This window comes from Lottia gigantea (genome assembly GCF_000327385.1).
Source record: "Lottia gigantea unplaced genomic scaffold LOTGIsca_102, whole genome shotgun sequence".
Classification (NCBI taxonomy): domain Eukaryota; kingdom Metazoa; phylum Mollusca; class Gastropoda; family Lottiidae; genus Lottia; species Lottia gigantea.
In genome coordinates, this window is record NW_008706795.1 from 167,746 (window position 1) to 195,612 (window position 27,867).

A 27,867-nucleotide genomic window follows, 5' to 3' on the forward strand; every position below is an offset into this window, starting at 1 on the left:
CTTAACATAGGCTTTGGAATCTGTTAATTTCAAAACACCAGTGGTGGCATCAGGAAGGATACCCTTTTTTTTTTCAAAAACAAGCTTTGTGCTCTTCTAAAGCCTGCCACAATTTGGATTCAACATAGACAATTGTTCCCCAATTGAATCAGTCTGTGCTCTATTTGTACCTCCAGTCACTGGCAAAAGGGTACAAAACTCAAATTTGTTTCCTTTACTTCCTCTAGAAATTCATACACTTATATTCTGTACCGTTATATAATTGGCAAGTTTGTAGTTAAAGAATGTGGGATTGGACTTTTCTTACTTTCCAAAAAAAAAAACAATGATTTATTCTAGGGTATGTATCTTTTCCCTCAATAGAAAATAGATCAGAAATTCTTACCTTGAAGCTAGACATCCAGCGGATATAGATCCTATCAAAGTTAAAATAAGTTGAACAAAAAACACCCAACTCATACTTTTTAAGTTACTTTGTGTTTGACAACCCAGATCAAAGACTGTGGGTCCTAAAAATCCGACACACACTCCAAAACTACCGAACACCAAGCAATATGTTACGACATAAAACCAATTTTCTTTAAACAGTTTCCAAAAATTCACTTTTTCTTTTTTCGGTGTTTCTGTTGAATTCACTTCATCTATAAATTTCTGTTCAGGTTTTGTGTAATTTGGAGAAGGGTTGTCCCCTGTTCTGTTATCTACATCCATGTTTACGATGTTCTGTTTTCGACTGTCAACTTTCTCTCCTTGTCTACAGAGCTCCAATGGAAGAAATGGAACTAATATTACCGCATACTGCGACAGTAAAAGCCAGTAGCTCTACGATAGAGTAATCATGTATAAAAGCGAAATGAAAGTGGCTTATTGAACGCTATCCACCACACATACATAACAGCTGTGAGACTCTACATTTCGTGCCTTTCTTGTTATTATTGCCATTTAACCATTCAACCTTCTATACAATTATTTCTACACGTAAAAAGTAGTTTGATGAGTTTTTATTTCGCATTAAGAATAATTCAACCATAAGAATAACGCGAGCTGATTAAAGTATAATTCAGTATCATTGCTGAAATAACAGTCACAACGGAATAACCTTCAAGTTTGACCTTGCAGAAAAAAAAATCGACGTGTATTTACCCCTCTGTCAGTAGCATATTTAGGATTGTGAAAGGTATTCTTTTGAAGTGAAAATTAAGCCCTCTTAATGCTCAAAATTTATCTCAGGTCATCTAAATTCCGTTGGCTTCTCGGGGCCTCAAGTCTCTTGACCTCAAGGGGTTTCCACACTTTGCAGAGGCACCTCTTATTTTCGGTCATCCCCTCAGGTATTTTCTAGATACACCCCCGCCCCTTGCCCCTGTCATAATGTCATTGTCAGTCGCATTTGGAATTCGACCCCGACAGTTGAGTCAGTCAAACTCCTTTTTTAATCCCAAATCTGAATATGACCTTGAAAGTACGATGGTTTCGCGCCAAATTTCTCTGCCACCGAAAGACAGACGTGTCGGAGGTTCTAGAATCGTTTCTTTAGTTCTCAGTAAGATGTGAAACCACAATTCATTTAAGTTAAAAAGTAATAAATATTGATTAAAATCATTGTGGTCTGTACTGGTTTGTACATAATTACTGAATCGCATAATCTTATTATCTCCACTTGATATTGATCTGGTCTCTTATCTTGATCACTTTTTCTTTCTCTTTTGACTTGGTTGTATTAATCATGTCAGTTCTCTGTTCAGTTAGCATTATTTATCCGGAAAATAATAGTTTTCTTGTAAATACTAAGGTCAAGCATTAGGTCATGTTATTTCATGGAATGATCCCCACAGCACCAAATATGCATGCTCCACAATGTCAAGCAATGTCAATTTGTAAATTGATGTTATCAGTGTCCTCCATGCACATAAGGAATTTAGGAAACCTCTTTTCAACCCCTTCAAGACGAAATAGCTTGACATTGTAAAGATAGCAATATGAATTCTTCATGTTGTAAGTAGGCTAGCGAGTGGCGTTTCTATGAATTATTAGATTGAGAACCAGGTTAACAGCATCATGCATTTAGGAACTCAATATCAGTCACCAGTAATTTGAGTTTTAGGGCCAAAGCTGGGCCAGCCTAAGATCTTAGGGCTCATGGCCCCATGAAAAATATCTGTTAATAGCTGGGGGGAGCAGGCTGGTATGCCTGAAAGATTTTGAAGGGTTCAGATGTGAGCCTATGGACAAACATGACCGGAAGACTTTCAGATAGTGATCTGGTAAAATGAATTTCACTTAACTGGCGATTCAGATTAATTAATCTTAACATATGTTTCCAATTCATTTCAATTTAATATCATCAGAATTTCCTTAAAAAGAAATATATTTTAATAATGAAATATATAACATAATATGTTATTATACTTAACATTTGGTTCATGCTCTGATTAGGCTAATATTAATTATTAAAATAATTTGTCGGCTGGCCATATTACAGCAGTCACCTTACTTGTTGAAGAAATATGGCCGCTACACACCCACTATTTGGGCAGATAAAACACACCCATCTATCAGTTTGGTGTCAAGATACATAAGTTTAAATTATCACATCAGCAGTTATAATTTACAAGCAATGGAATAAGCCAATGGAACATCAATTGAAATCTGTGTTTGTTGTAAGGAAATACAACACTCAACACTTTAGGTCTTGAACACTTTGGCATACAGTCAACATTCATTATCAAAATAAAAACAGATTAACAATTCTCTCACTTTAACAATTCACATATTAATCGTGAAGCATAGCAAATATAGTTATTCAAATAACAATTCAATTTAATCTTAATCAAAAAACAAAGAAGATAAAAAGTAAGTTTATAATCTCTAAATGATACAATACAATTATTAAAAATTGTAAAATACGTATCAAATTACACAATTATTATATTTATTACAACAGTGACCTAGTCCTTACAACAAAATAATAATATGCTTATCCACTGGGAACAAAAAATGTGCAGTCTTTAACAATGTCTTTTTTTTATTTTAACTAAACCAGGAATTTCAGTGTCATATATTTTCAGACTTGAACAACAGGTCAGGATTATAATAACACCAGTATCATACCCTAATAAGGGGTGTGCACTGTATTCACAATTACATGGTAATTAAATCATGGTTTCATCAGTGGTGATAAATTTCCTTTGAAATTAATAAGTGGTTGTGAATAAGTGAAAATCATTTTAAAAATACAAATATTCAACAAATATGTACAATATTAAAGGTATATGGTTATCTAATTATCACCTGCACCAATCGTTATTGTTTATAATAAGAAATTTCTCTCACATGCCGAATTGAATCTTGATCATTGAGATCACATACAAAATGAGAATCACATAAGCATTAAGCATTATGCATAAACCATAAAAATAGTCTGTATGAGGTGGTGAATTTTGACCAATTAAAATGTACTATATGTGTACATATTTACAAAACAAAATGGCAATGTGCAAGATTGTTGATTGGCAGGTTACAAGACATAATGAATATGTATTACCTTAGTCACACAAGCAAGGTTTACCTGCTACAGTGAAAAATGGTAAAATATGTAAGTTTTGCAAAGTTGAAGAGACAATTGACTATCTGATAATAAAGCTACATCCCTTTAAGAATATATAAAAAGATAAATAAGACAAGCACCAGAAGAATCCCACTAACATGGACTAAAACATTTCTTTAACATAACACTTCTCTTTAACATACAATACACAAATAACAAGTTTTTTTGAATAAAAGTCTAAATAAAAAAATATTGTTGATAGAAACAATCACAACAAAAAACGCATTAATGAAATACCACCTGGCTTAGGTAATTATCAAATTAGAGAGGGACTCTGTCGTATAGTTATGACACCAGATGAAGTCCACTGATGAATATTTACCCTTACTGACCAAGTTTGTTACATAATACTCTAAATTCATTCTAAGAGGTAGTATTTCTTTAACAAACATATGAAGTTTTGACATTCAACTGACTGATTGTATTACAGTACATAATGTTTAATGCCATCTCTTGTAGCCTACCGTTTAAGATCGCTCGTCAGTTGGAAAGCGAAAAGAGCAGGCTAATGCAGCTGTCCTGACAAAATTTCCCTTATTGCACCCCGCATGGCATTGCCCGTCTTGATTAGCCCATATGGTGCAGAAAAGTAGGATATAAAACTCCATTCATTTCATTTCAATTTTGTACTATTACAGTGCATCAATTTGAGATTAAATAAGTCAGCCTAAGCACAACACTGAAATTGGCTTACAATTTAAATTAAATAAATAAATAGATTTTCCTACTGTATATATTTCTAACATGAATATTTTATATATTTCATTTGAACTTACAAGCAGGAGCTTTAAATAGCCTACAACACAAGTCTCATTCCAAACCCTTAATTTATGCATTCATCTATGAAAATTTGATACAATATTGTATAATCAAGAAATATAGTAAAATGCATAGATCATATGAATTATATAAGGTATGTACAAAATAAGGCTATTTGAATGGGTTTTTGTTTTGTATTAGCATAACGATAGTCAGTTAAGAAAGAACTTGTTAGAATTTCAAGATCAGCTGATTCCTAGATTGAATAAAACCCTAAGTAACCAGTGTTAGTATATTGTTATAATATTGAAACTACTTGCTCCAATAAAGCTTATTATTGTCAATTACTGGACTAAACTTTTTACATCCAATGGAATATTGAGATCAGTTAATTTCAATCAACACTAGGTTAAAAGTAAAGGTACTCTAACAAAAGCATTTTCAAAGACTAGTCAAAATTAATTATGAGACATATTTTATAAGTTACAGAAAATTTGAAGCTTTGATAAACCAATAATATACAATGCAATTTATGTCAGCTGCACATTGGTCCCTTTTTTGGTTTCCTTTTCAATCTGAAAGAAAGTAATAAGATTGTGAAGTATATTATGTATGGCTTCCTGTTTCTTATACTCAAGGTTTAAGACATAATAAAATTTGAAAACATGTTAAAGGGATTGTAAAAAGGTTTTCAGTTAACTACACCACCCTACTTAAATCCTGGGGTCTATAGTTGGGTCTAGGAGTGTCAGAGAAAGTAAGGAAGAAGTCACCTCAATCATTCCAGTTAACTACACCATTCTGGGCATAGGAGACCCCTGCAGCATTGTGCCAGTCAATGAGAGAGAACAATAAGATTGTCCAAATAACAGCAAGAGAGATGACAAAATATACTTACACATAATTCTATAATATATTAACTGTTATATTCTAATGTTACTGCTTTAGTTTTCAGATATTCATTTAATGCTTCTTGACCTGTACAATTAATAAATGAAAATATATGATATACATCTCCCATTTCATATTCTCCCATTTTATAACTCTGTCATTGGATCAAATGATATGAAAGCAAGAAAAAAGTGGCATAATTAAACAATGACTGTATTCTCAGAATCAGTATTTCATTACTTTTGAGGCATGAAATCCACTAAAATAGAATGTTTAGAAGTTTTATTCATAGTCTTTATCTGCAATGCACTGTTTGTCTCAATTTTCACGACTTTCTATTCGGCATCAGAGTCCCCCAGTTGGTCAGCACCCTTGAAGTTGGCTTTGATCTTTTACAACAATACTTACCCAAATCTTTCCCGAACCCAGATTGTTTAAATCCACCAAATGGTGCAGCAACGTCTGTTTTATTGTATGTATTTACAAATACAGTACCAGCTTGTAGACTATCAGCTACATGCATAGCTTTATTAATATCTTTAGTAAAAACACCAGAGGCCAACCCAAATTCTGTATTATTAGCTCTTTTTAACATTCCTTCTATATCTCTATATGAAAAAAAAAGAATTTCATCATGGCTTTCAAAAACCTGATTGTCTTGTTACGTATGAAGGTGTAAATGAATTGGGTTTTCATGGCATACCTATTGCATTATGGACTACCAAAATGTCGATGGCCTATTTGAAGCACCCATTTCTGCATACCTCTCATAAATAGTTGATGAGTTTTTTGAATCAAACGTAGCTTTGGAAGTAAAATGTGTAAATTTCAGTCCAGAAACTAGTCTCTAATCTTGGTTCAATCCCTCGGAAAATGAAGACCCCTTAGCTCCTTAAACATTTTAATGATATATTACACCTACCCATCAATAAATTTAGATATTATCATAATAGGACCAAAAGATTCTTCAATAGCAATCATCATGTGATCTTCTACATCAGTAAATACAGTTGGTTCTAAAAATAACCCTGAAATATATAAGATGATCCCATCATGTTCAGTTATCTATATTCCACTGTCCTGTTGAATCTTACCATTGTTTCAGAAACAGGATTTTTTTTTAGCTAAGCCAATCAGCAATAATTTGAGCCTTCAAATCCATGTGTGTCCAAAATTATCCGCAATCGAATGTTACAAAGATGAGTTGTCTTTTCTTGAAACACTGCCATAATATATAGAAAAGACATCCATAGAAATTGGAAAGTGAAATTCCTAGTTTGAGATATTTTTGAAGGAATTTTCATACATTTCTAGTACTTCTGAAGACATATATTCAAGACTCGAATCAACTCCCAAAAATGGTGCACCTGTCCAATTACTGTCCAAGATCATTTCATGAAGCCACTTGATTGGGAAGTTCTGCACGTTAGGGATTCATGGAATCAACTGGACATTCAATAAAACAAGTTGGAACAGACTTCAGAAAGCATTCCATACATTCCAAAGGTATAGCAGGTGCAGACAGAATTCAACCCATCCAGAACTCTTTAATTGAGTGTTTCCCTTAAGAACTGGAATAAGAATTGTAACATAGGACAACCTCATAGAAAAATCAACCTTACCTGGTCTGTCTGCTGGTTTACCACCAGTGACTAGAGTAGCACCTTCTTTCACACCAATATCACAGTATTCTAATAATTTTTCAAAATGTGCCCTATGATTCTGTGGACCATGATCTGTTGATCTATCTAATGGGTCCCCAATTTTCATCTTCTTTATTTCTTCTAACTATTTAAGCATAGTACAATCATAGAGAGTCTTATAATAAGAGTGTGCTGAGAGATACCTCCTCAGCATGTATTAACACAATTGATACACTAGAACATTAGACATGTACCACTGACACAGTATAGTAACCTAAGAAATGAGTATAACCTATGAACATGATAGCATTTGAGTTCAATTTCTTCTTTCAGTTCCCTTTTTCAAGAAGTTTTTACTAAAGTGAGTTTCAAAACATGTGGAATTTGTGTTCAGTATGCCAAGTAACAGCATATGTGGCACAAGTCATTAATAAGCTGGGTCGCAAACAGTCTACATAAAATTAGACCCAACTTTTATTTAGTTTTCTTATTAGTTTTTATATTTTATACAGTCACTTGAACATTCGTCAAATTAACTTTTTGACCTAACCTGCTTTAACCAATCAAATTTACACCTTCTCCAGTGTTGGAGTTTTGCAAGAGATTGAAGGAATTTGATTGGTTAAAGTAGAGGGGGGTGGTGGGTTTGGGCAATTGTAGTGGTTGTGCTAAGAGAAGCATTAGATATGTTTGGTACACTCCTATTTAACGGTAATAGTACAGAGTAAGTTTTCTGTATATGTTTGGTACAGGAGTCAAATAAAGAATGATAATATTTACCACTCTTGCTAAGAATTCATCATGTATAGATTCTTCTACAAACAATCTACCAGCAGCTATACAGTTCTCTCCTTTATTGAAAAACACAGAACTACATCCCTGGTAAGATAAAAAAAAAAAAAGAATTAATTAGTATACTGTGAGAAATCAATTGCAAAATTGCATATACTTCTTGGGCATCATTTTACCCCTCATCGAGTTTGTTAGTTAAGCAGATTCCAGACAATCAGTGGATAAAAACTTATATTCATTTAATAATTTATTTAAAACCCCAAAAAATGGTTGTTGCAATATATTTGAATTTCATTGAGCACATTATATGAATTTAGATAATTGATTTCAAAGACATTGGGTACTCACCATTCGAACAGCTTTTTCTAAATCACAATCACTAAATATAACTAGAGGTGATTTACCTCCTAATTCTAGAGAGACTTTCTTTAAATTACTTCTAGCACAACTACAATAGAAAGATAATAATAGTAAAAATATAGGATTTATTAGACTTTCAGGGACGCTTTTACAATACATAAAACAAAAATTAGGAAAAAATATGACATCCAAACTTACTGATGCTTTTAATGAGGAAAAATGGCTTCTTCATGGTCACTAGAGTTTCACATGCCAACCTAGATTAGAACCCAAAACCATCATCTAAATGAAATCATGTATAGTTTCAAATGCTCAAACTGAGTCTTTCTGGTATTGACATGAGAAGGTCATAAAAATATGGTTTATGAGCTTTCTTACTTTACATAGAAAAAAATTAAACCTATACATGAATTCTTTACTCTAATCTAACATACCTCTCCATGATAGTTTTACCAATAGGTGTAGAACCAGTAAAACCTAATTTCCTTACATCAGGATGATCAGATAGAGCTTGTCCTATCACAGAACCTACAAAGAAATTCCTTTGGTATTTCTAAAGCAAGCAATCTTCTCTCGTGGAATTGTGTGATACCCTACCCTACAGCTCAGTCGGTAGCAGGTTGGATTGTCGTCTGCCGTGTGATTAGCTGCAAACACGTTTGAATTCTCTTCATGGTAAGAAAATTATAAATGGCATGGCCAATGCTTTTGAAAGTCAATTCTTTTCACCTCAATTATTGTTATTAGCAATGTTGAGAAGAAAGTAACATCAGGCTATGAAATTATAGAGATATTCATCCTTCATATCCATTTAATAAGTTTAATGCATGAAAAAAAATGTCTGATAATATTTTAAAGACTTCAACTATAACTTATTAATTGAAATCATGTCATGGTGGATATCATCATTCTTTATTTTACTCCTGTACCAAACATATACAGATAACTTATTCTGTACTGTCCCCGTTAAATAGGAGTGTACCAAACATATCAAATGCTTCTCTTAGCACAACCACTACAATTGCCCAAACTCACCAGACCCTTCCTCGAAAAAAATAACTTGTACCCCAAATCTAAGTTCATGGTCTTACTGTAGAGTGGACATAGTCTTCCCTAATGTTTATATTGAGCACATATTGAGACTGACCTGAACCTGGTAATATATTAATAACACCTGGTGGGAATCCAGCTTTAACTGATAATTCAGCAAACTTTAAGGCTGTTAATGGTGTGACCTTAAAAAAGAACAATGGGTCTTACTCCATATATATATATAAGATTAGCTCAAAAAATGCCCAGATTCAAATTTTGCTCAAGGCAAGAAAAACAATTCTGATACTATAAAATATGACTTAAGGAATCATCAACTGCCAAAATTGTCTCTATGAGTAAATAAAAAGTTGAATCCTGTTTAAGATGACCAATCTTACTAAAAATATAGCAGACACACATCAGCCTTATTATACTTTCAATTCTTGAGAAAAAATATTAAAACCTTGTACCAACCTGAGCTGGTTTTAAGACAACTACATTGCCAGCTGCAAGACATGCAGCCATTTTCCATGCTAACATCATGAGAGGATAGTTCCAGGGAACAACAATACCACAAACACCAATAGGTTCTCGTTTTGTGTAGGTTAAATTTTTATTGGGTCTAGCATGGTTCACTGGTATAGTTAAACCCTGAAACAACAAATATTTAAACATATATAATGGAAAGCAGAATTTCACAAATATATCTATCCAGCAGTTCTTTCTTGATTTGTGACTCATTGGAATTCTGCCGGTAATTCTTTTCTTATTTAGCTAATTATGAATTAATTATGACATGTGAGACAAACTGGTATTTTTCCAATTCATTAGAACACCTCTACTTTCTATTCATATAAGAATTAGCATTTTCATTTTGATAAAATAAATGAGTCCATCTGTAAGAGTATTTATAATATCCACTCCTTGAAAGACTTACCTGTATTTTGTCACACCAGCCAGCAAAGTATCTAAACGTCTGTATAGACATACCAACATGTGTTTTTAAAGCTAATGTATAAACAGCACCAGAATCTAGTGTTTCTATAGTAGCTAGTTCTTCTTGATGTTCCTCCATTAAATCAGCTAGTCTAAAATCATATATTTTGAATAAAGATTTCTTCACTATCAACTATTGATAAACTACACTAACATACTAAAACTTATATAGGAACTGAATCCTGTTACATATTTTCTTAATAAGACCTAGTTTTCAGAGAAAGACTGCAAGATCTTGCCTGGTGTTTAACATTTGAACATTAAACATGAGTTCTGGAGCCATTAGAGTGTTGAATAAGTCATCTTCACTCATAACAGCAGTTAACTCAGCTGTAAATGGATACACATAATCAAAGATGTTTGGCCAAGGACCAGCTATGAACCTATAATTATCATCAGTGTAAAATATATTTTATCTTTTCCTCTCTCAGATCACTATTTTTAGTTGAATTTCATTCAATATTTCAATTATGTTACCTGTACATGAGAGCTCCTCTATCTCTAGCATTCATAGTACCCCATGGTCCCTCTTCAAAAGCTTCCTGTAATAGTAATACAAGTTTCATACAATATATATCAATATAACACATATTCCTATAATAACAGTGTTTGTGTTTTAGCTGATTAAAGCCATATCTGCAAAAAAAAATTTTATTTCATGGTTTGAATAAATTCCATTGCCACCAAATGAATATTGGTTAACCATTTCCCAAAAACGTTCATTGGCACCATAAGATTGCCTCAATTGCACCCTGCAACTTGGACAAATATTCCTGATGAGAAAAAAATATCTAACCTTAGCTGACTCAACTGCTCTGTTAATATCTACTTTAGTAGCTTTAGCTACTTTACATATAACCTACAAAATATTATATACCTTTAGAAACATACAAAATCATGATATGTCCTACTCTTCTATACCTGATTGGACTAATGAAGATTGGCAACATGATGCACTGTGCAATGACCAAATTTTGTTAAGACAGCACCACTAGCCTACTCTTTTACTATTCTAAATTGTTTTGTCTTAACATGCACAGCCCGAAGTCATCGTAACCTGTATTAAAATAAGATTGGTGCTATATTAAAGCTGACCAATCAGATCGCGTGCAGTTGAAGAAATGACGGTCATGTAAACAAAACACAGTGGGGTTTCATTTTCTGTGAGCTTGAATTCTTGACTGAAAATCTTACTAAATTCTGTATCATACATATTAATCAAAACATTTAATCACATTCAATCAGTGGTTAATTTGATAGGCTGATATTTCCTAGAAATATTGCAGGCTTAATTTTGAAAGGCCAATATTTAGCTATTAATATAATTTCTCTCACTTGTATTACCAAGGTCTCGAGGAAGTACGGTGAATGGGGGCAAGGTTTGGACAGGAAGCATGCTTGTTCATGTCAGCACCTTCAACCTGTCTTATTGACAGGAGAAACAAGGTTGAAAGACATAACTCGACTTATGCCAGGATTGAACCCTGGACTTTCAGGTTAGACCATTCAAATAGCTTGGTTACATTCACTTCATACTGGCGCACATATAAAATACTTACTGATTCATCTGTAGGATTAATAGTATCATAGGTTTGTCCATTTGATGCATCAACAAATTCATTTTCAATAAAAGCTTGATTAGGAAAACTAATATCCATGTTATTAGCTCTTAATTTGACCTAGAAATAACACCAAATTCTGTTCATTTCAATTCTGCTAGATATAATAATCCCCTCAGAATAATAAAGTTACAAAAATAACTTTTTTTTGCCAAAATCTTAAATGATATAACTAGGACATCTGCCATCTTGCCTTCCTTAAATAATCCATGATAAGCATTGAGCAAATGATTGTATACGGAGATTTGGAATCTATTTGGAATAATACTTACTGGTTCAAAGACTAGTTCCTCTTTATCTTCTATACCTCTACCTCTTCTAATAACACAATTAGAGAAATCTTCAAATACTGTATTCATATAAACATCTTCAGCAGCTAATCTTATATCATTACATTTCTCTTTTACTTCTTCTATTAATCTGTAATATACAATGCCCAATATAGAAAAAAAATACTTAATACATGACCTTTGACTTGTTCTTGAATTCTGACAGGCATATTTTTTTACTGAAAGATCAGTATTTGTCAACAGTTAGTGAGCATGGATATATAAATTCACCAAAATTGATAATTTTACATTATTACAATATGCTTGCTCTGCTCCATTAATGAAGAACCTGAACTATCATAATAAAAAAGATGGATACATTCAAATTATAATACACTGTTTATTACCTGATAACATCCATGGAACCAGCACCACATTTAAAAAAATCTGTAGTAGCATCAGGATTAACATTTATAATACCATTCCATATTGACTGGGATGTAAAAATAACACAATAATCACAAAACAATCAATAATTGTTTGTAGACAGTCTTCTGAACATATTGCAGGCTCATAAAAACTAAAAACAGTGCTAGCCCACAAAAATCATTGGCATCAATAAGAATCCACTTTCTTTCAGCAATTTCTTAGGGCATAAATGAATGGACCATTCAATTCAATGGGCATGCAATTCAAAAATTTAATAGATTAAACACGAATAAACATTAATGTGACCATCAGATATTTTAAATTAATAGATACCTGTTACCTCCATTCTGTAGAACAAGGATGAGCAGAAAACTCACCTGAAGATTTTTGATCAATTGCTCTTCTTCAGCTGTTAGTTCCAGTTTCTGTGTGGAAGGATCATCTTTACCAAATTTAGAGGCTGGAATCATTTTACCATTTTCAAATTGTAGCTGACTGACATTAACCTAAATAAAATACACTACAATGTATAACATCAATGCAGATCTCTATGAAAAAATAAAACCCTAAAATGTAAGCTGTCAAAATTTCAAAATGTCAAAATATTGGCTTATGTCAAGCTTAAAATTAATGAGTTCTCTCAAGCCAGTTTTTCTTATGTGAGAGGTAATTCTTTAGGTACAAATGAAAAGAAAATTTTCTTACCATTTTTCCATCATTACCAAATAAGACTAGACCTTTCTTGTGAACAATAGCTTTCTGTGGTGCACCTTCTATATCTATTTCAGTACCTCTAGGTTTCATCCTGGTCCATAATTTAGAACCAAATAATGATATTTTCTGAAAAAGAGAAATGTTATAAATAGATGTCTAGGAATTTGCACCGAAAATGAACCCCTTTATTCAAGTGAAAATAGCAAGAGCGCTACTAGTGACATGTATGTGATTTAATTCCGAGCAACCATTGAAGCAGTCATTACCAAGAGATAACACGTTACGTTTTCAACCCCAAAACTTACCTTGATGTGATAACACAAACGGACAAACACTTTGAAGACTAGAGGAACAATTGCTAGCCAACCAATTATCAATTATAATAATGAGTATTTACCTCTCCATTAATAACAGTCCAAGAACCAGGTACTTTATCATTACCACGTATAAAATTATGAATATCTTCTGCCGTTTGGTCCATTTTGATCTAAATACATAATTTACATAATTCAGAATGAAAAAAACTTAAATACTACATGAAATTTACCACTTTTGATTCAGGTGTATATTATTTTTATTATTTTATTTTATCATCATACATTGTTATTCCTCTAAGGTCGTGGATTCTTTTTATGAAAAGATAGAAATAAATAAATAATACCTGAACTTTATCTTTCTTTATTAAAGCATCATAAGTTGCATTGTCTTCAGACTGTACAATTCTAGGTGCTTTACCATCAGCTATTAACTGTACAGCTTCTCCCTGTAATTCAAACACATAGTCTTATTCTATTTTATATTTACATATATCAATCTTCAAACAAACTGAAGAATCTGCCAGAACAAGTAAATACAATTCTCATTATGAGCTCAATATCAAAGAGACTGTACCTAGGTTTTCTAATCTATTTAAGCATCAATTTGCATCATTGCAATTCTCAGCAATACTTCTGTGGTTCTTGGAGATTCACTTATTAAAATAAGCATTTTTACACCGTAGCTATTGTAAAGGCCCTTAGATATTACTAGCAGCTTTTGCAATAGGAATGTCATATAGGGTTGAGCAGTCCTATCTATACAGAAAACATAGACTTCAGCTAGAAAAATAATATAATGATGCAAACAGAAACCAAAAAGGGCATGATACACATAAAGACTCAGAAAACCTCTTTACAACCTCCTAAAATAGAAAAGAAAAGGTGGGAAATTGTTCTGATACAGTATAATGTAATTAAGACTTACCATGGCTTTAACACCTTCAGGAAAAAGAAATCTATTATATATACTTTCAATAGTATCATTAGGATCTACGTAGGTTTGTTTCTGTAATAAGATTGGACCTGTATCTAATCCATCATCAGCCCAAAATACACTGAATCCAGCTCGCTTATCTCCCTTCATTAAAGTCCTGAAGAATAAAAGAGCAGAGAAATTGACAGAAATTGAAAATGAAAATTAATGATGTTTGCCTGATCGGACATATGAGTACAGGTAATGCCATACAATGTGTAATGAGAAGGTTTTTGCAAAGAAAACCATATTAATTTTCAACTGTCAATGGATCTTTAATATCCACAACGTGTAGATTACAAGACCTCAATTTTCCGTCTCGCCCAACAACTACCAGTATATGCTTTTTCCCAGAAAACCAAAACTTGATTCTTATTATAATGTCATTAACAATCAAGTGTACAGTGTAGCGGTTCCAATAGTATTTCCTTAAAAATTGCAGCTTTCAGCAGAATGATTCACAAAACATACCAGTTGATAGCAGACGCTCCTCTGTGAAGTGGTAATAATGAAGGATGATATATTATAGACTGATTACTAGGATGGTTGATCACTTCCATTGGTATAAATTGAGAACAAAATGGTAAGACATTTAATTCAGCACCAACAGATTTATATTCTTCAACAACTTCTGGTAAAGCTACTTTCTTTAACTGCCATCTTTTATATTTGAATACTTTTATTCCATCTTTCTCAGCAGCAGTCGCTGTAAGAGACACAGGTATAAGCTATAACACTTTTTACTGGTTGAAATGGGATCATATCAGAGCATCTGTATTTATTTATGAAATTATGAAATACATAAGACCCCGGTTTCCAACCTGGGGTGTTTTCACCCCTTTGGGGTGTGGGACTAGGGCATCAGGGGTGTGGCCAACTGGTGTAGGAGAAGAGTTTATTTTGAATTAAGAGAACACCTCACATCATCATGCTGGAAATGTGGATGTAACAGATTTTTGGGGTGTGAAAGGTCCAGGTCCAGGTCCAGGTCCAGGGGTGTGAAGGCTGAAAAAGGTTGGGAACCACTGCAATAAGGAGTGCAGTTATTTGACTCGACTTGATAATTATACTAGAGATGATAGAGAAATAAATACTTTCACAAACTTCAAGAAAAATATCATATTTAATCTTAAAATGTTGGCAGACAAAATATTCCAGGGGGGATTTATGCCAATCTTCTATTTTCCCACAGCTATTTATAGCTAGTTTGTCTTTTGGTCAAATATATCATAACAACACATGATAGCAGACCTGAAATGTCATGAACAAGTTAGAGTTACAGTAACATCACATTTTTAGTTATCTGTCAGCCTTTTATTTGTTTTAAAGTAAATATTCTACATACCTAAAGGATCTGCCTTGCCATTTACATCAGGAACTGTAAACACACCCACTATTTCATGTCCATTTCTCTGTAATAATTTATACACTTCTGCTCCAAATAAACTCTGACCAATCACAGCTATTTTCATTTTGTTCAGCAGCACAGACTGAAATTAGTTTGTTAACTTTTTAAGAAGCAAACTTCAACACAAACACAATTCTATCTTGTAACAGATTGTCTAAAAAGCTTCTGAACCAATGAAAATGATAGTTTTTTCAGAAGATGTTGTATTCTTTACAGTTGAATCAAACTGCTGGATGTGATTTGGGCAACAGTATTCACTGAATCAATTGAACAGTTTGTTCCAAATGACTTCACATTTTAATTTGATTATAATAATTTAATCAATATCAATCTTGTTTTGGGATCACAAAGAAGACTACAACTATAGTGTTGAGAACAAATGCAAATTCATTTACATAAACCACAGTGGTTTAACTACCAGAGGGGCCAAGTCCTCACCCCTAGAAAAAAATTCACGAGAGCATACAAATTAAAAATACTTCCCAGGGAGGTGCCCCTAGTTGAGCCAGTGTAAAACAGCAACCTCAAATCTTTATTACTGCAGTAGATAGATTTTAGACCTACTGATGATTACAGTCAGTGAATTCAAATATAATTATACAATAACTAATAATCACCTCTTTCACAGAGTAAAAGTACTTTCAAGATAAATTTTTATTTCTCTTCTCTAAGAAAACTCAAGATAAGCCCTACTAACATAAAAAGAATACAAATATGTAATAGACAATACCTTTAAGCAGCTGAAACAAGTGAATAAAAAAACTTATTATCAACTATTTTTGATGGCTTTTGTTATCTTAATAAAGTGCAGTGTGAGAGCACTACATACTCCACTACGTAAATCCTTACTTACAACCAGTTCATTCAAGAATAAACAGTCTTAGTCTAGCTATGTTCAAGTACACTAGATAAAGAATTAAGCCGTGTTTAGACAACCACAAGTTATATGGGACGAGCCCAGACCAGGTACAGTTTGGCAGAAAAAGTGGCAGTGTAAACAGGATGAGAGGGCTCAGCATCGTGCTAGTTTCAAGTAGACTGAGTCTCGCAAGAAGAGGTCTCGGTTCAGATCAAGTACAGCCCACTTACCCAAGGAGAAGTGTACACGCGCAATAATGACCTTGACCCTATGGCACGAAATGTCATAATAGAATACATTGTGTTTGCAATGGTTTGAGCTCCAGATATTCATGAGAATATAAATCTTATTTCTTTGTGTCTCAAAAACAAAATTGGAGATTTTTAAGAATCGGTTGCGCTTTGAATGTAACAAAATTAATCACGACTTCAAAATCATTGCATTGTTTAACGTTGACTGAAGAGCAGCTGTGTACCCATGACTCACCAGTGGCCCAGTGAAATTGGTATAGGCCAGTAGGGCCAAGTACAGTTCATGGCAGTGTAGACACAGCTTATGTTTCACATTTTTGGAAAGAAGTTATAAAATTTTAAAAACTTAAATATAAATGTAGAAAGTAGCATATTTTTCAAGAGAAAATTGATAATATGCTGTTACACACTTGAGAATATACTCTACATTTTTACTTTTTCTCGATTAGCCACAAAGCTGATAATGATGTTATCTAACTGTACATCTCTCCAAGTTGGCATGTCCTTCAAACTTGGATACAACATACATTATATTGAGATCTTGAAATAAATTCACTTGTTACAAAAGAGAAAATTTACACTGACAAAGAATGTTTTAACTTGGTGGGAATCTAACTTTAAGGAAAATCCTTGATTGAATTTTCAGAAAAAGATAACATGTCGACAACTGGGTTTGTCTTTTATCAATTAATCCAACACTACTGATATGATACATCAAAATTCATATCAGATAAAACTATCATATATATAAGCCTACTTTTAAAGAAACAGGTGCGGAATTTTGGGGAGTTCATTTTAGCCTTGAATATATGTAAATAGTCTTCGGAACATGACCATAGTTAAAGGCCAGAGAGGGGCAAGGCCCCCCCCTACTAAAGATCGCTCTAAGTTAGCTTTGCTTTACAATACTCAGTGGAAATACGGTTAAACTTGATTATAACTATCATGCACTAACAAAGGACTAGAAAATATAACTGCATTCTGCTTAATAGATTTAAGAACACTAAAGTGAGAATTATTGCCAAGTTCTTACATATATTATATATACAACCACAAAAATAACTTTGATATTTTAAATGTTTTTAGCTTTAAACCTAGAAACTACTAGAAGTAGGGTAATGCTTAGAACACCAGAAACAAAATATTGATTCTTATGTAATGACACCATGCCTTGACATTTTTTTCTAAACTGTCCTTGATTTTTTTCACAAAACTTTTCACTTGAAATCATAAATTTATTTCAAAAAAAGCATTTAAGCAGATTGAATTATAAACTTCAATATTTGCAAGTCATATGCAACATATTATTCATATCAATATTTGAAACCATCAATGATAACAAATGCAAAAATTAGCAAACAAAAAAGAAATTTTATACCTTAACAATTCACTAACAAGATTATACATGTACTATTGAGAGCGTGGTGCATCTAGAGAAGTTTAATCCCTAACTTGTAGTGATGCAAGTTTGGCACAACTTTGTTTCAACATATTTCAAGGGGGAATAGCATGTTAATTTTATTTATAACTGATCTTATTTCAAACGCAAACAAATAACTCAAGAGATAAATCCATTTTTCTCAACTTACCTGGGAATCTGACCACAATTGAGCAACTTTTCAAGAAAATTTGGAGGATTGTCTTGTAAACTTCAGGCCTTCCCAACCCTGGATATTAAATTAAGTAAATCTGTAAAAAGTGTTCTACATGTTGACCAATCACAAGGGAGACACAACTGGGGTCACTTTAACCTACATAATTACATTATCAGAATCATAATACTAACCTATACTTTCAATAATCAGTCAGCAAAACTTAGGGGTCAAGTTGAGATCAAGGATTAAACTGGCCAATAATTTATTCACAATATGGACATTCAGAAAACTATTGTCTGAACAAAGCAAAAAGTTTTTTGAAGTTTTTCTTATACCTTGTAAGAGAAAAGGAATGTCAACCTCAAAATAGTACAGTCTAAGAATGCCTTCCCTTTAAAAAGAAATAATTCTTTGTTAATTTGCAAAGAAACACATTTCTCTCCCAGATAATCCAACGAAAAAGTCGTAAATTTTGGCTGAAAAATTTCCTCTGTAAAAACAGATTTTGAAGATATAATGTGGTGTGCTCATGTTTATATTTTTATCAACAGAAAAGACATTCTAGGATTAACAGTACTATTTGAAGATTGATATTTCAATTCCCTTAGAAAATAGAGAAAAAATTTAATTCTTTTTGCTTTCCTCAGGTAATAATTCAGTTTAGTGGTAACTTTCTTGACAAGCTCTGTTTTTTCAATGATATACATAATTGTTCATTGCTCTGAAACAGCATACACTCAAAAATAAAAATATAGCATTTACTTAACCTAACAAAACAGACAAAAACCTAAACTCTTTGCTTGAACAAAGAGTCAAAGTGACATAACAAAATAACCAGCAAGTTTCACCCAGATACGCTTTTCTGAGGAGTAGTAGTTATTATAAATCCATTCTTTGTATCCTATCTCTGTCACTTAAATTACTAAAATCTCAGCAATACCATCTTTTAATACTTCCATGAATCACAAGACTAATAATCCAAATATCTTCTATGGCATAACTTTCATCAAATGTCAATTGTTTGATTTAAAGGATCACAGTCAAGAATTTTAAAAATAATTAATCATATCATTTCAATAACATATCTTTTATGAAATGAAAATATCCATGAAAATGTTTTTTGCTGAAATTCTAAGAGAATAAATATGTGAAATAATAATGATGTTTATCATCAATAGAGCATTTTATTTTTCAGACCCATGAAATTGTAAAACCAACCAGGATTTTATTTGATTTTTCACATCAGTCAATGTCCAGAATAGATAATTAGGCCTATCAATAGTGGCAACATTATGAACAATATCTAAGTATGTTTTACTTATGGAGCAATTTTTTGTCAAAATTTCTTCTGGGTGAGTTTCTTGTGTCTCTATTCCAGCCTCTGATAGCTATTTGCACAGATGTCTGCTGGTGTAGAGACAGAAAAATAGGCCCTGTTAAATGGAGATTTTAACCATATTTAGATACCTCGGATCTCCAAAACCCAGATATATTTGGAAAGATGAATCATTTTCTTCCGGCTCCAGTTCCAAGGTTTTTTTTAACAAAACTGATTTCGCATCGGCCATTTAAAACTGTGTGCACATCCCAAAGGCAAATGGTCACAAAGTAAAGTGATACTAACAAAATGAAAGTTACAGTGATTCCCAACCCAACACGAATTTACAGTCATCATAAAGGAAATTTAACAGTATGTTAGAAAAAACACATCTTCTGAAATGTGGAAAATCCCCTTTTCACAGGGTCTAGTTTTTCTGATAACTGTCAAAATAACTATCAGCAGCTGGAATAGAGGCAGAAGTTTTGGACTAACAACAGATATGCACCATCAACCACAATAAAATTTTAACTTTGAGCAATAATATGGAGTCAATTCTAAGGCTTTCATCAACTCAACAAATATAAACAATAGCAACGAGGTCTTTTAGTGCACATAAATCAGATTGCTCTACCAGTGTAGCACTTTATCAATTTAATTATGCAATCCATATGGAATTATGTCTTAAGACACGTGTAAACAATGATGAAATGTGTGCATGGTGACAAGTCAAGTGTCAGCTGTTTTCAGAAATCTGGTTGGTGATATGAATGAATGAAATTAGCTCACTATCATTGTTTTGATTGCGATAAGCTGTTATCTGAGTTTTTCCTCACCTGAGTGGTGCTGAACTGTCGTGTGATATATCTAAAGTAATGCATGATAAGAAAGAAATGTAGGCTACACCGTTATCTTCTCTCATGAACTGTTGCCAATAAGGGTCACGGTCATTGCAATAGTAAGGTCAAAGTTCATAGCAGGTGCGCGATCTCTGATTGGTTGAACCAGAAATATTGCATTTATTTTGTATACAAAACAGAAACTAACCTTGTCTAAAGGAACGCAAACTTTTAATTTTAGAGGTGTACTTAAAATAACCCTAACCCTAACCTTATTCAATAAGATTCTTTAGAATTAAGAGAGCTATTATAAAAATTAAAAGAATTAATGTCAAATAATTTTTCAGATTACAGTCTAAGGGACATAACCCTATTTAAGACATTGAACCTTGAACTCAACTTTCACTTTAGCAGTTTAAGTTTGTTGGAAATGGTTCCCTCTTGCAAGACTTGTTGTGCTTCTTTTGGTTTGATTGTAGCGGTTTTGTGCATAGTTATAACATTAAGAACACTTACTCTTTTTGTTAGAACAGACGACATTATTGATTGTAAAATATCAGATGATGATTTTATAAAAGTTGATGAGACAAGAAAGGAGAGATTTAGAAATGGCTTGAGAATTCCTACAATATCTCATGATATAGGCGATTATGATACTGATGCATTAATTGCACTACAGAAACTAATTCAGACAGGTAGCCTATTAGTTTGATGCATTGATTTATGATTAAATAAAATCAGGAGCTCTGTGGATTTAATTGAAATTAAACTCAGAACAGCTAATGCTGGGGATTTGAAACCCATAACATTTGATGACAGTAGCCTATCTGGAATTGGATGGCTCTACTTCTAATAATCAAACTATTATTATCTTCTGGTATGTTGGTCAGGCAGTTAGTCATCTGTCTTTTAGCATTACGGTACTTTAACTTAGTTTTAGTGGAAATGCAAGAACCACAGTCGTCGGAATGAAAATGGAATGGTGCAAATTGATGCTATCAGTGTCCCCAATACACATAAAAAGTTTAGAAAAGTTCTTTACAATCCCTTTAAGCATTATTGGATCTTATTACTAGGCTCTACTTAACTTTCAAATATTTTTCCATTGAAAGAATATAGGTTGGTCCATTCATCACCAATTGTAACACTGGAGATAGTAGGAAACTATAGTTTACTGTACACCGTTCAAGGTACAAATAGTAGTTTAACACCCTATCTACTAGCTAGTCATCTAGATGTGGTACCTGTTAAACTAGACTCTTGGGATTATCCCCCTTTTGGAGCAGACATCCATGATGGCTTTATTTATGCTAGAGGTACTATTGATGTTAAACTTGGAGTGTTTGTGAGTTTTTCTATTCAATATTTGAACCAATTTATTTTTTCAATTTGCAATAATTACGAATTTTCAGGCCTTATCTGCTACTATTACTGCACGTTTAAGAGTATGGTAATGTCCAACAACTGACTTTGTTGAAATACAGACTCTATTGAGTCCAACCTTACTCCTTATTGAATGCCGATCGTTTTGAAAGTTCATGACCTTGATTAGCTTTTATTGAAAACTGATCAATCTGTTTAATGCTAATGGCGATATCTCAGAAAAGTTCACCTTTAAGTCTTCATTAACTTATTAAAGAGCAGAAATGTTTGATGCAAAGCTTCATTTTAATTTCAAATCAACATTTTAGAAAAGTTTTTTAAAAAAATCTTATCATTACCTTGAATAGATATTTATGCAATTAGTAAACTCATTCATTAAATATTAGGTACATTAATTTCTGTTTTACTTTCAGGGAATCTTAGAATCCTTAGAATATTTATTATCTAAAGGATTTCAACCATCAAGAACATTTTACATTGCATTTGGGCATGATGAAGAGGTAAAATTTTCCCTTTATTTGTAATTCAAAATTCTATTTTGTTAAAGGGCAGGCTTGCTTTTCTATGGCAGTGTTCCAAGAAAAGATGATTCGTATATTTAACTTTCAAACACTGGTTAATTTTGGACACATGATTTTAAACCTCAAATTTCGCAGTGTTTCTGGGACTAAGATAGGCTACCATCGCAGATCGTCATGATGAATGTAGATTTTGGCTAATCAAAGAAAATATTGGATTGCAAAAGGGGTCATTTTGAATCGCAAACTGCAATGCCATACAGCTTAGATTGAACCCTTTAACAAGCACAACCAAAGATCTAGAATTGTGAAAATGTCAAATTTTGTGCACATAAGATATGACAAAAGATATTTAATAGAATACAAGACAAATCAGTACTGCTATAAGAAATCTAGTTTTCAAAACCAGTTTTGATGTATCTTGTAAAGTCACAATCAGTTGGTTAAACTGTAGGCTAGATAATATTTGCTAGCTGAATGTAGGCATTGAAATATTACAATTCGATCAACACAATGAGCAAAAAAAGACTGCCCAAAGTGACAACCAAAATTTTTTGAATAAGACTCTTGTCTCTGTACTTATCAAATTCCAAATTTTGTCTCATCCTCTTATAAAATATATATATAATATTTTAATGCTGTTAAGGTTTCTGGTTATGATGGAGCTAGATCTTTATCTAACAGATTAAAGGATAAAGGATTAACAAGATTAGAGTTTTTATTAGATGAAGGATTAAATGTAATTAAAGGATTAGTACCAGGAATTTCAAAACCAGTAGCATTGTAAGATTTTATATGTCTTGTTTATAACAGTTTATACTTTTATCTTATAATTGACCACATTCTTACCCCCAAAAGCACTGGACGTGTCCTTAGATGTAGCTTCTTCCCAAAAAATCAACCGAATGAATCATTTCAATGTGAGAAACTCAACCACACAAGATAAGGGTATGTAAAAAGAAAATCTATTTTTGTCATTGCTTTTTTCATAAAATCGTCTTTGGTTCTAATGATTTTTTTTGTAATAATTTAGAGTTGGAACAGCAGAGAAAGGTCAAGTGGTGTTAAGGTTAAAGGTTGAAGGTCAAACTGGACATTCATCTATGCCAACAAAAGAAAATGCCTTAACCATATTAGCCAGCGCAATATATAGGTAAGAACATTTGAAGGGAAGACCTCATCTAAAAAAGGCCTGATTGTAGTGTTTAAAAATAATTTATAGTTTGTGATAAAAATCTAAAAAGTGTGACGAGTAAACTTTCCACTGGTGGAAACAATGTATAAATGTGTACAGATAATCTGAGAAAGATCAATGCTAAGAGGCTTGACCGAGGACCATATGGTAGACAGGATCCTCATTAACCTTAATTGTAAGGAAATTCAAGTTCTGAATATGGTTGTTTCTTTTTCTACAGTCATGATGATTATGATATAAAAATGGCCAATTTATGTAAATTTTCTCCTATTGCAAGAGTAACATAATATGACATCTATTTTCAGATTAGAAAGAAATCCTCATCCCAGTATGTTTGGTTATGGACCAGAAAAGGACATGTTTGTTCATCTTTCATCACATGTAAATAATGAATATCTCTTGAGCAAATTAAAGACCTTTATTTCAAATGCAGAGCAAAACTTTGAGTATTTGAGTACAACACATGCCTGTTTAATTGATCTGACCTTCTGAAGACAGAGTATATTTTTAGGAGCAAAGACTATGTACCATGATCAGTATATATGAAGACCTTTAATGTAGAAAACTATATTGTAAAGATAACAATTATTGTTCTGCTATCAGTTTTTGTTCTATAAAAAAATAGTAGGCCTATGTTTTCCAATATTAGCTTGATTATTTGTTGTAGATGAGTTTTCCTATGAGAGTTATCTGTTCTAATTTATGGTTATTTGGACCCCTTGTTGCAAAGTAAGATATTTATATGATATGCTGATTTTTTATCTACTAACAAAATGGAGAAGTCTAAAGTATAAACTTTGAAATTTAATCTTTGTATAAAAGAGATTTGATCATAATTTTGCATTAAGATCTTTTTATAAATAATCATTATATAAATATACAAAAATAATTTTCCTAGTGTATATTTATATTCCTAATTTCAGGTTTTTAAGTACCAAGCCATCCACCAATGCTGTAGTTAGAACTGTTACATCAGTCACTATGTTTCATATACAAGAGATAAGCTGTAGCTATATATATTATATACCCAGCACAAACTATACAAGAGGTAAGCTGTAGCAATATATATTATACATCCAGCACAAACTATACAAGAGATAAGCTGTAGCTATATATATTATACATCCGGTACAAACTATACAAGAGGTAAGCTGTAGCAATATATATTATACATCCGGTACAAACTATACAAGAGGTAAGCTGTAGCAATATATGTTATACATCCAGCACAAACTATACAAGAGATAAGCTGCAGCTATATATATTATACCTCCGGCACAAACTATACAAGAGATAAGCTGTAGCTATATATATTATACATCCAGCACAAACTATACAAGAGGTAAGCTGCAGCTATATATATTATATATCCAGCACAAACTATACAAGAGGTAAGCTGTAGCAATATATATTATACATCCGGTACAATCTATACAAGAGATAAGCTGTAGCAATATATGTTATACATCCAGCACAAACTATACAAGAGGTAAGCTGCAGCTATATATATTATACATCCAGCACAAACTATACAAGAGATAAGCTGTAGCTATATATATTATACATCCAGCACAAACTATACAAGAGATAAGCTGTAGCAATATATATTATACATCCGGCACAAACTATACAAGAGATAAGCTGTAGCAATATATATTATACATCCAGCACAAACTATACAAGAGGTAAGCTGTAGCTATATATATTATACATCCAGCACAAACTATACAAGAGATAAGCTGTAGCTATATATATTATATATCCAGCACAAACTATACAAGAGATAAGCTGTAGCTATATATATTATACATCCAGCACAAACTATACAAGAGGTAAGCTGTAGCAATATATATTATACATTCAGTACAAACTATACAAGAGGTAAGCTGTAGCTATATATATTATACATCCAGCACAAACTATACAAGAGGTAAGCTGTAGCTATATATATTATATATCCAGCACAAACTATACAAGAGATAAGCTGTAGCTATATATATTATACATCCAACACAAACTATACAAGAGGTAAGCTGCAGCTATATATATTATACATCCGGTACAAACTATACAAGAGATAAGCTGTAGCAATATATATTATACATCCAGCACAAACTATACAAGAGGTAAGCTGCAGCTATATAATTATATTATATATCCAGCACAAACTATACAAGAGGTAAGCTGTAGCAATATATATTATACATCTAGCACAAACTATACAAGAGGTAAGCTGCAGCTATATATATTATACATCCGGTACAAACTATACAAGAGGTAAGCTGCAGCTATATATATTATATATCCAGCACAAACTATACAAGAGATAAGCTGTAGCTATATATATTATACATCCAGCACAAACTATACAAGAGATAAGCTGTAGCTATATATATCCAGCACAGACTATACAAGAGATAAGCTGTAGCAATATATATTATACATCCAGTACAAACTTTACAAGAGGTAAGCTGCAGCTATATATATTATACCTCCAGCACAAACTATACAAGAGATAAGCTGTAGCTATATATATTATACATCCAGCACAAACTATACAAGAGGTAAGCTGCAGCTATATATATTATATATCCAGCACAAACTATACAAGAGGTAAGCTGTAGCAATATATATTATACATCCGGTACAAACTATACAAGAGATAAGCTGTAGCAATATATGTTATACATCCAGCACAAACTATACAAGAGGTAAGCTGCAGTTATAGATATTATACATCCAGCACAAACTATACAAGAGATAAGCTGTAGCAATATATGTTATACATCCAGCACAAACTATACAAGAGGTAAGCTGCAGTTATAGATATTATACATCCAGCACAAACTATACAAGAGGTAAGCTGCAGCTATATATATTATATATCCAGCACAAACTATACAAGAGATAAGCTGTAGCTATATATATTATACATCCAGCACAAACTATACAAGAGATAAGCTGTAGCTATATATATTATATATCCAGCACCGACTATACAAGAGATAAGCTGTAGCTATATATATTATATATCCAGCACAAACTATACAATAGATAAGCTGTAGCTATATATATTATACATCCAGCACAAACTATACAAGAGGTAAGCTGCAGCTATATATATTATATATTCAGCACAAACTATACAAGAGATAAGCTGCAGCTATATATATTATACCCCCAGCACAAACTATACAAGAGATAAGCTGTAGCTATATATATCCAGCACAGACTATACAAGAGATAAGCTGTAGCTATATATATCCAGCACAGACTATACAAGAGATAAGCTGTAGCAATATATATTATACATCCAGCACAAACTATACAAGAGGTAAGCTGTAGCTATATATATTATACATCCGGTACAAACTATACAAGAGATAAGCTGTAGCTATATATATTATATACCCAGCACAAACTATACAAGAGGTAAGCTGTAGCAATATATATTATACATCCAGCACAAACTATACAAGAGATAAGCTGTAGCTATATATATTATACATCCGGTACAAACTATACAAGAGGTAAGCTGTAGCAATATATATTATACATCCGGTACAAACTATACAAGAGGTAAGCTGTAGCAATATATGTTATACATCCAGCACAAACTATACAAGAGATAAGCTGCAGCTATATATATTATACCTCCAGCACAAACTATACAAGAGATAAGCTGTAGCTATATATATTATACATCCAGCACAAACTATACAAGAGGTAAGCTGCAGCTATATATATTATATATCCAGCACAACTATACAAGAGGTAAGCTGTAGCAATATATATTATACATCCGGCACACACTATACAAGAGATAAGCTGTAGCAATATATGTTATACATCCAGCACACACTATACAAGAGGTAAGCTGCAGCTATAGATATTATACATCCAGCACACACTATACAAGAGATAAGCTGTAGCAATATATGTTATACATCCAGCACACACTATACAAGAGGTAAGCTGCAGCTATATATATTATACATCCAGCACACACTATACAAGAGGTAAGCTGCAGCTATATATATTATATATCCAGCACACACTATACAAGAGATAAGCTGTAGCTATATATATTATACATCCAG

General features: G+C 32.5%; 3 protein-coding genes across 3 annotated transcripts in view; 1 reads left to right on the forward strand and 2 right to left on the reverse strand.

Annotated features, from left to right (window-relative positions):
• Positions 1-435: 435 nt before the first annotated feature.
• Positions 436-591, reverse strand: LOTGIDRAFT_89946 (hypothetical protein; the record flags this gene model as incomplete). Its single annotated transcript, XM_009046473.1, has 1 exon — positions 436-591. A coding segment is annotated over one exon (156 nt), but the record flags the coding sequence as incomplete, so codon positions are not given.
• Positions 592-3,476: 2,885 nt separating this feature from the next.
• On the reverse strand, positions 3,477-19,436 carry LOTGIDRAFT_237306 (hypothetical protein). Its single transcript, XM_009046474.1, has 25 exons — positions 19,282-19,436; positions 18,509-18,670; positions 15,747-15,891; positions 14,873-15,107; positions 14,354-14,519; positions 13,773-13,874; positions 13,509-13,598; positions 13,103-13,237; positions 12,775-12,903; positions 12,376-12,461; positions 11,972-12,119; positions 11,640-11,759; positions 10,877-10,939; positions 10,558-10,622; positions 10,022-10,172; positions 9,559-9,735; positions 9,200-9,287; positions 8,487-8,580; positions 8,041-8,140; positions 7,681-7,779; positions 6,880-7,045; positions 6,180-6,285; positions 5,666-5,865; positions 5,265-5,344; positions 3,477-4,941 (listed from the first exon to the last, which is right to left on the reverse strand). Exons 3-24 carry the CDS (start codon positions 15,871-15,873, stop codon positions 5,283-5,285), a joined length of 2,709 nt encoding a protein of 902 aa, XP_009044722.1. The 5' UTR covers positions 15,874-15,891; positions 18,509-18,670; positions 19,282-19,436; the 3' UTR covers positions 3,477-4,941; positions 5,265-5,282.
• A 1,665-nt stretch (positions 19,437-21,101) lies between these two features.
• The window catches only part of LOTGIDRAFT_135972 (hypothetical protein), a gene marked incomplete at both ends in the record, with an annotated part of 7,461 nt that continues 695 nt past the window's right edge, over positions 21,102-27,867 (forward strand). The window contains 9 exons of the mRNA XM_009046475.1: positions 21,102-21,366; positions 21,784-22,016; positions 22,468-22,554; positions 23,219-23,355; positions 23,606-23,725; positions 24,073-24,148; positions 24,435-24,496; positions 24,691-24,815; positions 25,611-25,655. Coding sequence (XP_009044723.1) covers positions 21,102-21,366; positions 21,784-22,016; positions 22,468-22,554; positions 23,219-23,355; positions 23,606-23,725; positions 24,073-24,148; positions 24,435-24,496; positions 24,691-24,815; positions 25,611-25,655 — 1,150 coding nt within the window. The remainder of the gene's footprint in view (positions 21,367-21,783; positions 22,017-22,467; positions 22,555-23,218; positions 23,356-23,605; positions 23,726-24,072; positions 24,149-24,434; positions 24,497-24,690; positions 24,816-25,610; positions 25,656-27,867) is intronic.

Excerpts from the sequence above, each read along its gene's own strand:
- LOTGIDRAFT_237306 (XM_009046474.1), bottom strand. The coding sequence starts at position 15,873 with ATGAAAATAGCTGTGATTGGTCAGAGTTTATTTGGAGCAGAAGTGTAT. Across the intron at positions 11,760-11,971 it reads AGGAACTAGTCTTTGAACCA|GTCAAATTAAGAGCTAATAA; the intron begins GTAAGTATTATT and ends TGTTATTTCTAG. Across the intron at positions 8,581-9,199 it reads TAATATATTACCAGGTTCAG|GTTCTGTGATAGGACAAGCT; the intron begins GTCAGTCTCAAT and ends ATTTCTTTGTAG.